General features: G+C 43.0%; 1 protein-coding gene across 1 annotated transcript in view; it reads left to right on the plus strand.

The window, feature by feature from the left end:
* The window catches only part of CAVIN2 (caveolae associated protein 2), a 31,727-nt gene extending 28,355 nt beyond the window's left edge, over nucleotides 1-3,372 (plus strand). Inside the window, exon 2 of the mRNA XM_020810512.3 lies at nucleotides 1,049-3,372. Within this exon, the coding sequence (XP_020666171.3) occupies nucleotides 1,049-1,852 (804 nt within the window). The 3' untranslated portion in view covers nucleotides 1,853-3,372. The remainder of the gene's footprint in view (nucleotides 1-1,048) is intronic.
* The last annotated feature ends 11,603 nt before the right edge of the window (nucleotides 3,373-14,975 follow it).

The raw sequence follows: 14,975 nt of genomic DNA on the forward strand, positions 1-14,975 counted from the left end.
TCCAGGCAGGGCTTGGAAAAATTCTAAACTGCCCAGTTACTGTAGTGTAGCTTTTCACCACTGTGGGTTGTCAGGTGTTGTCAGGTAGACAGCTCCCATCACTCCCAGCCAGAATGACCGATAGGCAGGACAAATGAGAGTTGCACGCCCAAGTTGGTAAGCAACTGGTATAGGTAATAGGGGACTGGGTGGACTGGTACAAAGCAAATTCACATGGTCAAGTAATTCGTTCTGGAGCCAAGAGTCAAGCCATCTTGGATTCTATAGCCAGGTGAACAAACATAAGGAGACTCCCCTTAATCATGAAGGACATCTACTGAATTGAAGCTGAAGTATTGTAGGTCCAAACAATGTTCTCTTGCAAAGAATCTTAACACTTCCTGTGTAAAAATTTCAACATTTTGTTTGTTGAGGATTACACATTTATATAGAAGCTGTATACCACTACCACCTCACTTAGTTTTTTTTCTGGCATGCTTTGGATTGTAACTGTGATAAAGATGCATGAATCCTCCAGTGGAAGATGAAACAGCCCTTGTAGTTTCTCAAGTGATAAAGAGTTCAAGCTAATGAAGGCATAGTATTTATCATTTGTTTAACAATGGTTTGATGCTGGTTTCAGACACTGGAGTAAGCTGAACCCCAGTCATAACTACGGTTAATGTCTTAGCTAACATACACTTAATCCAGCAGTGGGAAGGTAGAGGTGAAGGGGAAATGGGAAGTGATTCTGAATCTTGTTCTTAACTGTATGAAGAAATCAGCAGAACAGATATCTGCACTAGTTCTCCAGTGCGAATGTGAATGGCAGTAAATTAACAATAACTGTTGCTGACAGCTCATAACTCATTAGTCTTGGGCTGCAGAACAGAGCAATTCCATAGGAAGTAAGTGATTGTTATTCGTTAAATCTACTGTGACAACAACAACAATTGACTTCCTTTACCTCATTACTCCAAGGAAAAATATTGATGTTTTTCACGTCTGTGCTTTGTTTGTTATCTCTATGCCATGTGAACTCTGAAATAAACACGTCATCTCTTTGCAGGAAGAAAACGAGATCCCTGCCAGTGTGTTTGTGAAGGAGCCTGTTCCCAGTATTACCGATGGGAAGGAAGCACCGGTTGACGAGAACAAAACTTTGGAGGAAACTATGCACACTGTGGAGCTGTCCTCAGAGGATGAAGAACCTCACGATGAAGCTGCAAACGATAGCCTGGATGAGAAAATAGAGGAGTCAAGAGCTGAGAAGATCAAGAGGTCAAGCCTCAAGAAGGTAGATAGCCTGAAGAAAGCCTTTTCCCGCCAAAATATTGAGAAGAAGATGAACAAGTTTGGCACCAAGATTGTATCTGCTGAAAGGAGAGAGAAGATTAAAAAGTCTCTCACCCCGAACCACCAGAAGTCTTCCTCCTCAAAAAGTTCCTCTTTCAAGGTCTCTCCCCTGACGTTCAACGTGAAGAAAGTTCGTGATGGAGACACCTCCATGGAAACAGATGAAAAGCCAACAGAAGCTACGGGCAGCGAACACACCGCCAATGATGAAGAGACCTCTTTCACTGAGATTCATGCAGACCTGGTCCTTCCCAGTTCTCCAGTTGAAGAGGGAAAAGCTGTAGCCGACTCCCTGGAAAAAGAAACAGGAAGTGAAGAAGAAGTGGCAGTCAACAACAATATTGAGCTTGCAATTGTTGAAGAAGGTGATGACTACAGGGCTGATGACCACAAGGCTTCACTAGAAACCAGGCAGCCGCTTTACGATGAAAGGAACCAATCGACCGGCGGGGAAGTGGAGCAGTCAGATGAAGAATCAAGCCAAGCTGCTGTCCTCCACGTAGACCAAACTGCATAAATCATCTGAGCCTTTTGTGTTTCTAAGCACAAATGATCTTTTTTCCAGTTACACCAACAAGCCTGTTACACAACAAACCTGGGGTGGTAGCAAGATAAACAAAGACTGATGCCCTGGCCACTTAAGAGTAGTCTGCTGGCATTTCATAAGCAACGTCTGTCTCTTTCTTCCACCATTCATCCCTCTCAATTCCTTTGCCCCTTCCTCCTACTACTGAGAGTTGCTGCACCTATTTGTAAGAGGAAGGCGTTTTAAGGATCCATTGGAAGTTAACAAGGGGGTGGGGGTAGTTACTTTGCATATTTTATGGATTTCATCTTCATATACCTCCACCACCACCCAAAGGAACCTTGAGAACAATCGTTTGATGAGGATGCTAAGAGTTCTGAAAAATACATCCCCACCCCAACAAGAAGCTCTGCTTCTAAGATCCCATGCAAAAAAAAGGAGGACTGACCAACTATATGATCTCACCTTACACCAATGCAAGGCAATCCCAGGTACTGTGTTTATTCAGATACATTCCTCATATTTTTCTGAAGAATGCTGTTCAAGAGGAATCAAAGATGGGGGAACAACTCTCCTTTGGGGAAGAAAAAAAAAGACATTTAGCTGAAGCCCACTTTTGCCTGCTGACCCCAACAGATGATCTGATCTAGAGAGAACAAACTTGGAATCTCACCCATAGCCTCCTTGTGATTTAAATAATGGTTCTGCTGCTTGCTGCTTTTGAAATGCCAATCCATGGGCTATAATCGGTGTGCTTTTTTCCTCTGCAGGGGTTTATTTTTGTTGTTTTAGTTGTTTTCCTTTCTACAGAATGCTTCCCCTCCTGCTATTGATACGATGAAGCCCTCACAATGTGATCTGCTTCCTGAGGTGTCACCCCTGGGCCAGTGACCTGGAGTATGTCATACTGAATCACTGAAAACCAGACCTTAACCCCAGCAGGGGATCACTACTTGAGGAGGCATTTATTTAAAAGAAAATTCTTTTTGCCATGTAAATTGATGTGGCAAAGAAGGAGGAGGCTGAACCATATGGAGAAGTAATACAATGGCTGAGTCTTAGATGGTTTACTTTACTTGAGGTTACTGGATTGTCAGCTCACTCGGGACCATGTTGATCATATTTTGGGCTTCATTACCACCTTATACTATATCATTGGGCCCTCCTCCATTCTTTTCCAGAGGAGATTTGGTTTGGTTTGTCTTTCAGAAAAGGCTCTAGCCTTACTAGAACTGCAGTGCAATCCCGTAGCATGACAGCTGAGAAGTAAGTCTCACTGAGTTTCGTAGGGCTTCTTTCCAGGTAAATGGATTGCAGCCTTAGTGAATTAATGAAGAACTGAAAACCCTGGAAAGGGTCACCATAAGTCAGGATTGACTTGACGGCACATGATTATTATTATTAATTAATTGATTGGGTGTAGTATATTGAGGACCAGTTAGAATCAAGGCCTTCTTCACATGCACTCCATAATAATGGTGAAATGATGGCTTGGTGTGGTTGTGCATGTATGATAAGATACACATCTGCTTGTACACATGAGAATCTGCAAGAGCAAGCCGTTGTGGTCCTCCAGATGTTCCAAGACTGCAGGATGCAACATAGCTTGCTATTGGGCGTGCTGGCTCAGGCTGATGGGAGCTGCAGTCCAACATCTGGAGGACTGCATGTTGCCCACCCTCTGCTCTAGGGTTTGAAGTCTGAACTTTAGGATGGCTAGAGAAGGTGATCTAGGGCGTCGTGGCCTTCCAGTTCTTATTGGTCTCCAGCCCAGTGGTCAAGGAGATTTGGGAGTTGTGGTTTAGCATCCAGAGGGCTACAGCTTCTCATAAATTTTCTTGGGGAACATACAGTGGGAGGAAGTTCTCCCAGTGCGTATCTGCGTTACTTAGGAATTTTTCCAATTGAGTGAAAAGGTGCCACTCTGGGAATGCTTGTCTCATGTGAATATTGTACTGTATCGTATTCAGCTCATGTTGCCACTTTTCCACAGGGGAACGGTTGTGGACAGTAATGTTGGACCTAGTGGTAAGTGTGAGATGAGGGAGGCTTTTGATCAAGAAAACAAGTTGGCCGTGTGTATAAACTTAGCACAGTCTACATACCCTTTGTAGTTTAGTTTGCCTTTTTTTGTTTCTAGTGTACTGGTTCAATAATTAATGTATATACACATATATATTTTATTTTGCTCTATTTTAAGAGAAAACAGTTTTTAAAAAAAAATGCTGTTTGCTTAGTAAAAACAACTATGTTTCAAATGGCATGAGGGAGATATACATATTATAATCTAATCTAAGCAAGTAATAGAAAGAATAATCAAACAGATTTGTATACGCACCCTACTATTGTATTTAAAAGTGCAATCCGCAAAACTGCTTGAAATATAGCAATATAAACGAATACAACTAAAGAGAATATACAATAAAATTACAGGAGGGAGTTGAATAGTGACATTTTATCAAACAAATTAATGCAGATTTAAATAATAAAGGTAAACTCTTTTGGAAAGATACATTGCCATTCGACACCTATCCAACATTACAAAGGATATATATACAATTACTTTTCAATATATCCTTTGTAATGTTGGATAGGTGTCGAATGGCAATGTATCTTTCCAAAAGATTTTACCTTTATTATTTAAGTCTGCATTAATTTGTTTGGTAATATATATATATATTAGAGAAGATGGCCCCAATCTGTCTTAAAGTACTGTAATGTGAACCTTAAGCCTATGAGTTTTATGAGACCTGAGTGAACATGACTGATGATATTGGTAAATATAGAATGCTGAAAAATATTGGAGAATATGCATGAACCTGTATGGATGTGGCAAATGCACATCAACATGAAGTAACCTTGGTGAATGCTGACAATATCCATGGCAGGATAGGCCAGGGAATTTGGAGAATGACCATACTATTCACCAGATGTGTGGGGGATAGTTATTTGCTTACAATTTTTCCCCACATTCTGAACATTCAGAGAGATTGGTAGGTTTTATGTTCAGATAGACAATATTATAAGTGGGCAGAATGTTTTTCCTTTTTCCAGCTAGTGAGATCAGAATATGGTCATCAATGCTGTATCTTTTTTTAAAAGTTGTATGCTTTGAATTATAAATTATAATGAGCATGACCTACCGATGGTTTCTGTGCTCACCCGATGTGAAATCTGCTCGGGCACAGCTTTCGTCCCCTTTTGCAGGGCTTTGGACTGAGGTGTTGTTCCCAGTGGACAGTGTGGGGTCTTGCATCCCCATTCCTTTTGCATCGTGAAATGCATATGGGACTTTGCAATGATATAGCATTCATATTTTTCTGGAAATATCACACTTCTCAACCAAAATCTGGATGACTTCAGAGGCTAGATCATACTTCTCCATTTAATTTTGTTTGGATTGTTTATTCCACTTAATTACACATGTAAACCAGCAGCAAACTTAAGTGCCTTACAATCTTATTCTATTTGTATCTTCTTTATTCCTCCTTGTAACACTGATAAATCAGCTTTTTACATAATATTGCACTAAAGCCATCCTTTTGCTCCAACTATATAGAACCACAATTTAAGAAAGTATTCTAAGAAAATCTATCTGAGGCAGGGAAGTGGTGAACTTCATACAGGCACTTTTCCTGTCACTGGATGTTGGGTCAGAGTTGTTTTCTAAGCAAGACTATGGACCGCTAAACTTCTTCTACAACCTACATTATAATAAGAGAGTTAACAGCCAGTAGAAATAACTGCGATATAATCCACACATGCATCTTATTTTTTCATTTAACAGCAAATGCCTGTTACTAACTCCAAATGTGATCAAGTAAATAAAAATCAGATTGAATTAAGTGATGTTTGTCTGGACAGACTTCTTGCAGAAGTTGGCAAGGAAACCTTTCAGTGTGTAAACAGAAACAGAACACACAACAAAATAAAAGTGGCACCTTTCAGGCTTAACATATTTATTGTAGAGAGCGCTTTCAAGGCTTATAGTTGACTACTACTTCAGACATAATGTGGATGGCACTCCCCAAAAGCCCAGAGAAAAATAAATTTGTAAGCTGTAAATGTGCCGTAATTAAACATCCAATAAACAAACAAAAAATAAACCCTAAAGGGTCATCAACACAAAACACACACACACACACAAAGAATGTACCCCAGCCCACCCTAGTAACAGAAGCATTTTACTTTCATGGAGCCTCAGTCCCCTTCCAAAATTATAGATTCCTTTGACCCTTCTCTTTCACCAGCTCAAAGTCAATAAACATTCCCCATATGTCTAAAAATACAGAGCTCTCCTATTCTTACCCTCTTTTTTTGTTTCTGAATTGTGTGGAAGTTTATCAGTAATTCCTATATCCCAAAATCCCCTGTATCATTCCCTTAACAAAATATTACATACTGTTTTCCAATTCTTTGGTGATAAGTAATCTCACTGCTGCTAACAGATTGGTCACTAATTCTCTAACTGCCCAATTTTACTTTGGTTCTCTTTCTGGTTTTGCTGAAACCAAATAGCTCGGCTACCTCTCCGAAAATATTGATGGGATAATAAGCCCAAAGAAGATGTAATATCCTTGAATTTAACTTGCGGATTAAAGATCGCAGACAGAATAGAATTCGTAGTGGAGGGGCTGATGACAAAAACACAGCAGAACTGGAAGTGAGAGCATTACCCACAGCTGGCCTGTGATGCAGCAGAATTCTAAATTTTTTTAATGAGCACCCTCTTCTCCCTGTAGCACAACCTGCTTAAAATGTTGGTGTGCCTCATCCAAAATATCTTACTAATGCAAATAGCCACATCAATGGAGGGGTCCCTTGAAGACCACTGAAGGACTCAGGAAAAGATTCTCTCCCTCCTCATCCTGGAGCATTTTCAGGACCATTCTCTCGTCTGAGGCTAAGTGCATTTTTAAAATAACTGTTTTAAATACAAAGAATTGTGTTTTAATGTCACATTCATTTTAGGCTTTTGTCTAACCATGGAGACTCATGTGCTGAAACAGACCTCCACTTGCACCGCTTGTACATGCACATTTGCACACACCCCTGGTAGCTTTTCCTACAAGGATGTCCAAAGCACTTACTTGTCTGGCAAACACTGGGGGGGGGGGGAGAGGCCACTTGGTCAACAGCACCTGAGGAAATGGCAAGACGGGAACAAATTTGTACCCTCTCATTTCTACTCTAGCTGCTAGGCTTCTTTAAAAAAATCTCTCCTCAAAGCCTTTTCTTTCCAGGGGAAACAAAACCATGAATCGGGAAAACCGGTATGGTTAGTGTTACATGAGAGCCCCGGAGACCCCCTCAGGCGCTAAACTGACTGACCCTCAGCCACTTGTCAGTCTAACCTTCCTCACAGGGCTCTTGTGTGGATGAAATGGGAGTTGAGAACGACCATGTGCTCTCTTTAAGTTCCTTAAAGAAAGGAAATTAAGAATGGGGTTCTATTGCTGTAGCTGCTGTTCACTCCTAATGGCACACCCTGAGAGACACCCTTGGGCTTGTGTTCCATCTATCTCTGCTCCTTTTTGTCTGCTTAAAGGAGGGGGGGAAACCCATTAAAGTTACTCTTACAGAATCAGAACACCACTTGCGGATGTTAACACTCGCCCAGCACCTTGCCCGCTCCAGCGCCTTTGATTATTCTTCATGTGTTTATATTGTGTTGACTTTTAAAATGGTATCTTAAAGAGATCTACAGGTGGAACCACAAACAGAAATGGATTGAAGAGGACAGTCTGTTTCCTCGCCCAGATACACTTGTGTCGTCCGGAGTGCCACATAGTCTTTAGAAAGCTGAGTTTTACTGACAGGTCAAAGCATGTATGTTTAACCTTCATGGGATAGCTGTCAACTTCCAGCAGCCCTTTGAGCACTTGCCCAGGCATTGAAAATCATGTGTGCATTTCACTCTCAGCCATGCCTGTATTTCTTTTAAGTCCCTACAAGTTTCAAACCAAACAATGTTACAATGAGAGAAATGCTACTCGGTGGGCCTATTTTCTGTGGCTTTTCCTAGATTCTTGAAATGAAAAATGGGCTCTGGATTTCAAGAGTACCTATATGATATTAAAATTAATTTACAGTACTATAAATTAAAAAGGGTTCTGTTGCAGTCAAACGACAAGAATCATCAGGTGCTTCCAGACTGAAAAATAAAAAATAAAATTGAAACAGCAAAGTGGAATTAACAATAAAAATGTCCTGAGCTTTCTAAGTGGCCACCCAGCACCATATCTCTCCAGTCCCACAGAATCTGGCTTCTGAGTGCAGCATCTGTGTCCCAAAGTATTAATAAAACCATCTACATTCAGATTGGGAGGTACAGGTGTCGATACCAAAGCTACATACTCTTCAATCTCCTATCCCGTAGCCTCCCAGCCTGACATTTCCCAGTTACAGACAACATAGTGAGAATTGGATTATACATTTCAGATAAATTGCCTGAGTCTCCAGGTCACTCCAAATCACAAATGTAGTTTGGGGAGGATTTCTATTTGATATCATGTGCTCCAGAAGTGACCCATTTTGATTCAGACATCTCCTGAAATCTTTCCAAACCAGCCCCCATTACCCCTCCTTGTGCTGTACTTTTCATTAAAAAAAAAAAAATGAATGGATAGAAAAGACCAGTCAAGCGTTCAACTCGTAACATTCAGCCACAGAATACAGTCCAGAAAAAAGGCTCTACTGCTTGTTTCCACTGTATGAACAGGTATTGTATCAAAAGCATTTTAGTGTGGGAACATCTGTACACCTTTTCTTCTGCTTTGTAACAAATTGCTCCTTAGAACAGTTGTACTGGCATGTGACTCCTTTCTCTCTCTCTCTCTGTCACTTACTCACTTTCTGCCTTGGACAATAAAAAGGATCTCTTGCCATCCAGGAAAGAATGATAAGGAATACCCAATCAATACCATACGTCTGGGTGGCCATTCACATGCTTTTCCCATTCCTCCCCCCCCCCAAAAAAAAGCAGCAGAGGACATGGATTTGCATCTCATTACATATGTTAGTTGCTCTTGTAGATGCGCGTTGAGAAATAATGGCTATAATTTGAACACATACGCAATACATTTCGCCATTCCTGGGAGGACCATACGCACCAACTTCTGTGTCTCCGACCCTGTCCAGTCTTGCTGGCTGATCACTCATTACTGATGAGTAACATTAAGTTCTCCTGACTTTGATCCTTCAGCTTTAAACTAGACTTGTTCTGGGCAGCCCTTCGAACTGAGAATGCCTTTCAACGGGGGGGGGGACTGTCATTTCTGAAATGGCCCCATGGCCACATTACATGTGGGAGAAGAAGGAGAACCCTGGCAGCCCACGGTGGAAGCAGGGAGGGGAAAATCATCTGCAACCTTGGATGGGGTGGGAGACTTCCTTGGTTTGGATCACGGGCGGACTCTGAGTAGAAGCAATGGCCTGGTCGTGAACTGAACTATGTTATTCCAGCTGCTTTGGAGTTTCTTGTAGACTGAAATGCATCAGCATGATAAAAGGAAGATGGCTTTGGGGTTTTCCGCATATCCAGCCATCCTTTCTCTTGTGGCTTTTGCACCAGAATCAAAGCCCAGGCAGAACTGGTGCCTCCTTTTTTTAAAATAAACCAGTCCTAAATATACTGGGAGGAAGGGGAAATGCTGATAAAATTATTCTGCATAAGATCATACAGCTTCTTTTGAAACAGACATTTCACTGTTGGAAGAAAGGTGGAGGAAAAGGGAACAGGGCAGAGGCCAGAAAGGAAAGAGTTGCTAAAGACCTGTGCAAATGAACTTTATCAGCCCTTACAACATGGTGATAAAAGGCATGCTTGCATTTTATTTTATTTTATTTTGCAAGTGGAAGGCAAATTATGACAACATATGTTACGGGCAAGGCTACAGCTATTATAAGTCATGCCCAAGGGGGTGTAACGGGTACAGTTGAAAGTGGAGGAACACAACTATAGAACACATATGAGTTATTTTATAGGCCACATGTGCTCAAAGTGAGGAGTGAACACGTTGGAATCGGTGGCAGAGCCTCCGGTAACTCTTGTCGCTTTTCCTTTAACTATAAGGCGATGTAAAAGCACGTCTAGTCCCCAGCCTGGTATGTGGTGTTGCGATCCGGCCAAGCACCCAGGACAGGCCAAGCCACACTACACTTTCCTAATCTTTTTATGTTCAGTTCATCAGCACAAAGAAAAAGCTTCAGTTTTGTCAGCAAAGCCCAGCTGACACTGCGGCGGAAACGCAAGCTTTATCCTCAGCTGTCTCTAGCTTGTCTGGCGACATTTCAGACTCAATTCTTATCCCTAGGGCTTTTTGTAATGGCGATTAAGTTACAAAGAAGGAAGGAAATTGGTTTGTTGTTTAAAAATTTTTTATTCAAGGAGGTCATTGAAATAATACGAGGTGCTGGGCTCCAAACTCTCTTCTGCTCCTCCTCCTAGTTGACCTTCTGAAGGCATCTGGGTGGATCAGATAAGAAACAGCACGGTGGACTTGATGGGCAGTGGTCTGATCTAGCACAGGTCTTAAGCATTTTACCTGCAGCCATGTAGACATAATTACTGACCAAAATCCTCTTCATGCAAATTTACTTGGTGGAAGCTAATTTGATTTAAATTAGTTTAAAACTTCCTATTTTAGGTTCCGAGGCTCCTTGGGGTTTCCTTTTGCCCTGGAGAAGCCTTTGTGAGCCTCTGGATGGAGAAAAGGAATCTCTAATACCCCCAAATCACCACCGAGTTGCTGCCAGGAGTCTCAATCCTGGAGGTGGAAACCCAGCGCCAAATTTTGATGCTTAAAGATTCCCTCTGCTCCCTGAGCCCCAAAGCTCCCAAAGGCTTCCTCAGGGGAAGATGGAGGCCTAGGGAGCCTCACAGCATAAAAGGCAGATATTTTTGTGTTCTGTGCCACAAAGTCCGAACCGATTTATAGCGACTTTAATAGGGCTTTCAAGGCAAGTGAGGTATTTAAGGAGCGGTTTGACCTGCTCCCCCAGTGAGTTTCCATGACTTATAGCAGAAATTTGAACCGTGTTCTCCACAGTCCTAGTCCAACACTCCATCCACTACACCAGGGGTCCCTAACCTTTCTCACCCCACGGACTGGCTGGGGAAGGCGGGGCACCCCGCACTCATGCACGAAACAAGCTCACATATGCTCTCACGTGAGAATGACCGCAGAGACGCAAGCGACACTAACACAGGCGCACGCATCAGCTCTGCAGGGGTGAGTGTGTGCGGGGGGTGGGGCAGAGGTCTGTCTCCACAGCCCAGTCCGGCTCAGGCCACGGACTGGCACCGGGCCGTGGACCAGGGGTTGGAGACCTCTGCACTACACCACACTGAGAATCCTAAAGGCAGGGATAGGGGTTTAAATTAATTAAATTTCAATTTTACCAGCAGAAGCTGATGTCATCATAAGCTTCCACCACATAAATTTACACCAACAAAATTTTGCTCCCTGGGTCAGACACAAGGCCGTCCCAAATGATTTTGTTGCTTCACTCATGAAGAATAAGATGGGAGGACACCCCCCCTCATCCCACATGCCAAAGTCCATTAGATTAGGAACTGACTCATATTCATAATGGTATTGAGGTGTACAGAGTACCTCTGAACCTTCAAGTCCTAGCTTAAGGGGCACAGAACAGGTCCCTTGGCTCATACAGTGGCCCTCCCGATGGGGCTTTGCTCCAGGGCATCAAAATTTAGATGGTACCCAAATCTAGATGTAAATCTACAGTGAATGTTACAAAAATAAATGACACTTGTTAGTTAGTTACTCACTTTCCTTTAAAAAAACATACATTTTCTTTTGGGAGGGGCACCACATCCTCCTCCTTCATTTCTGGAGGGGAGGTTCATACCCATCCCTTAGGGCAGAGTGGGTGGGAGAGACCCTGCCACTGTCCCTGATAACACAATTGCTACTTGTGGCTCTGGAGGAAGTGCCTCGTAATCCACAAAAGCTCATGCTGAAATAAATCCGCTAGTCTTAATATGCCACATTTTTGCTGAAACTAATACTCAGGAAAATGGGATCCAGTGTGAATCTCTCTTATCAGAAATACTATATTTTTCTCTGGGTGGTTTCCGCCACTCATTCCTACTCACCAGAAGTCAAGTTACAGAGTGAGTTCAAATATGTTTTTTCCTCAGGACTAGTTGCGTTTCTGGTGGCACAGAGTTAGAAGTAAACATACTCTCAGCAAATTTGTATCAGCTTGCCACCAACCTCGAGTAGGAGATAGGCAGGACTGCTGGATCGCTCAAAGGTTTAGGCAGAGGTTGGGAGTTCAATTCCCCTACTGTGCCTCCTTGACAGAGGATGGACTCCATGATCTCTGGAGGGTCCCTTCCAGCTCTGCTTTTTTAAGATTATGTGAACACACATCTTCTAAGATCACATTCCTTCTCACTTCTGGTCTCTGGCTTCCCATGCCACACCCTGTGTTTCCCCATTCTTGCTGTTGCTACTCTTAACTGTTGTCTTCCAAAGGGAGAGAGGCCTATAACACAGACAGCAGGCAAGGCGGGCCTCAAGAAGTGAACTGGGCCTCCTGTGGAAACCCTGAACTCACGTACAAAAAACCCTGCTCCCCTTTTTGACCAACCCACTTGTCCACTTTCCTTCCACTCCCACCCGAGGGTGTGCACCAGCTTCAGATAAGGGAACCGCCTGCCTTAAAGCACTGCATACTTTCGGCCTTGCTGATTTAAAACATTCCGTTCCTCCTGCACACTTGGGTTGGCCAGCCTCACAAGATACATTCTGCTGTTGATCCAAAGTTAGCTTGGTTTGGGGCTAAAGTAAAGTTCGGCTATTTATCTTTGGTTCAAATCAAGGATTAATAATCTGCATGACGGTTGGCACAGACTTCCATTTCCATAGCAACGCTCCAGGGAACATAAACTATGAGTCACCATTTCTCTCTCTCCAGAATACATTCCCCCCCCCCCCCAATTATGATCAGCCTGGAGATTTCAAAATATATTCCCTGATACACAGTTTTTCCCTTTCACAAGTTTTGATTCAGCCTCGGCATACCAGAGAACATGAGAGAGACCTAATAAAGGTTGCTTTGCATTTGGGAGGGGCAGGGAACTTAATTTAGGCATCAGACCCCCACCCCACCCCACCCCCTGCCAAGCATCATGGCTGAGAGCTACAGGCTGAGCCAAGAATGTTCCCAGCCTAATAAGGCTACCCCAAGGGCTAATTCATATGAGCCCTGCAGGAAACCTCATTAGGTTGTAACAGGTCCCTGATGGCTTCTCTATGGCTGTAGAAAAACTCCTTTCAGAAATGATGAGAATTTATCCACTGATACCTTCCTTGGAAACAGTGCCTGTTCAGACCTCTAACTAGCTCTGCTCCTTAGGGTTGAGTGCATGTTATGAGGGCTACTTGCCAAGCACAGAAAAACTTATTGGTAACTTTCTGCCGCTGATTAGCAAGCATAATGGCTAAGATTTACAGTGGTAGGATACATTAGTGGATGGGACCCATATCTTCTGGAGTTCAGTGGTTGAGTTGCCCTGAAGCCAAAATGGCACACAGCAGACGACTTAATTTACCAAGATGTCCTGTGTTTCCAGTTCAGCTTCTGTGAGGCAAGGGGAAATGGATAGTTCAGCTGGGATTAAAATCTCAAACAAATTTTAACCACCCTACACTCTTTCTCTTTTAGAACATCAACACCATTCCATCCTGTTTCTCTTTCATGCCCATCTTAAGAATCTTGAGAGAGAGACAGAGAGAGAGAGAGAGAGAAGCAGTGTGGTGACTATTTTGAGAGATGCCAAAAAATGTATTCACATTCGCACATTCACAGTTAGTCCATCTCGTTGAGCTTGTCTACATGGAGTGGGCTGGAGCAAGCTAAGCAGGGTTGCTAGTGGTCGAGTTCAGGTCAGTATGCCATTTGGTGCATGCCTCTCATCCAGGTGACATGTCCATCTCAAACAACCTCATCTGGTCCAGCTTCTTCCTCTTTGAATATTCCATATCAGGAAGTGGCTTAAGAAGGGAACTTAAATGCTTCCTCTGCTCCTCCATGGCAGTAAAAAAACAACACCATATTAAGACATAGCTAGTATACCACATACTTACTTTTTTTAAAGGAGCATTGAAAACCTCCTCCCAGAGTCAGCACTCAACCAAATTCACTGCCAACTGGAATTTGGCAGTGGATTTGGCTGCAGGCAGGTTCCAGGAAGAAGTTTTCATTAATATATATATAAGTGATGCAGCACATGATACAGTATTTTTTAAAAAAAATTCTGTCCCCCTCCATGGAGGAGCAGAGAAAGTATTTAATTCCCCAATACTGTCTTCTTAAGCCACTTCATGATATGGAAAATTCAAAGAAGTAGGCAAATTGAGAAGGCTCACTTTGGTTAATTTCCAGTTATCACGTAGATGTCAGTGACGTCTACGTTGGCATGGGCATGTCGTGAGAATGGCTGATGGTCGGATTCCAAAAGATCTCCTGTATGGAGAATTAGTGAAGGGAAGCCGCCCCCGAGGGAGACCACAGCTGCGATACAAAGATATCTGCAAGCGGGATCTGAAGGCCTTGAGAATGGACCTCAGCAGATGGGAAACCTTGACATCTGAGCGTTCAGCCTGCAGGCAGGCGGTACAACATGGCCTCTCCCAATTTGAAGAGATACTTGTCCAGCAGGCTGAGGCAAAGAGCCAGTCCTGAAACCAGCAAAATCAGGGAGCTGGACAGGGGACAGATTGTATTTGTCTTCAGTGTGGAAGGGATTGTAACTCTTGTATCAGCCTTCTCAGCCACACTAGATGTTGTTCCAACACCTCTATTCAGAGCACATTACCATAATCTCTCGAGACTGAAGGACGCCTACAAGTGATCACACACGTTGGAAAATAACCAAAACAGTGATCCTCGTTTCGTTTAGTCGTGTCCGACTCTTTGTGACCTCATGGACCAGAGCATGCCAGGCCCTCCTGTCTTCCACTGCCTCCCGGAGTTGGGTCAGATTCATTTTGGTTGCTTCGGTGACACTGTCCAGCCATCTCATCCTCTGAGATGAGGATGTGCACTTACCTTGGAGTGCAGTGATCCTACCCACACCAAA

The sequence above is a fragment of the Pogona vitticeps genome, chromosome 1 (genome assembly GCF_051106095.1).
Source record: "Pogona vitticeps strain Pit_001003342236 chromosome 1, PviZW2.1, whole genome shotgun sequence".
NCBI lineage: Eukaryota > Metazoa > Chordata > Lepidosauria > Squamata > Agamidae > Pogona > Pogona vitticeps.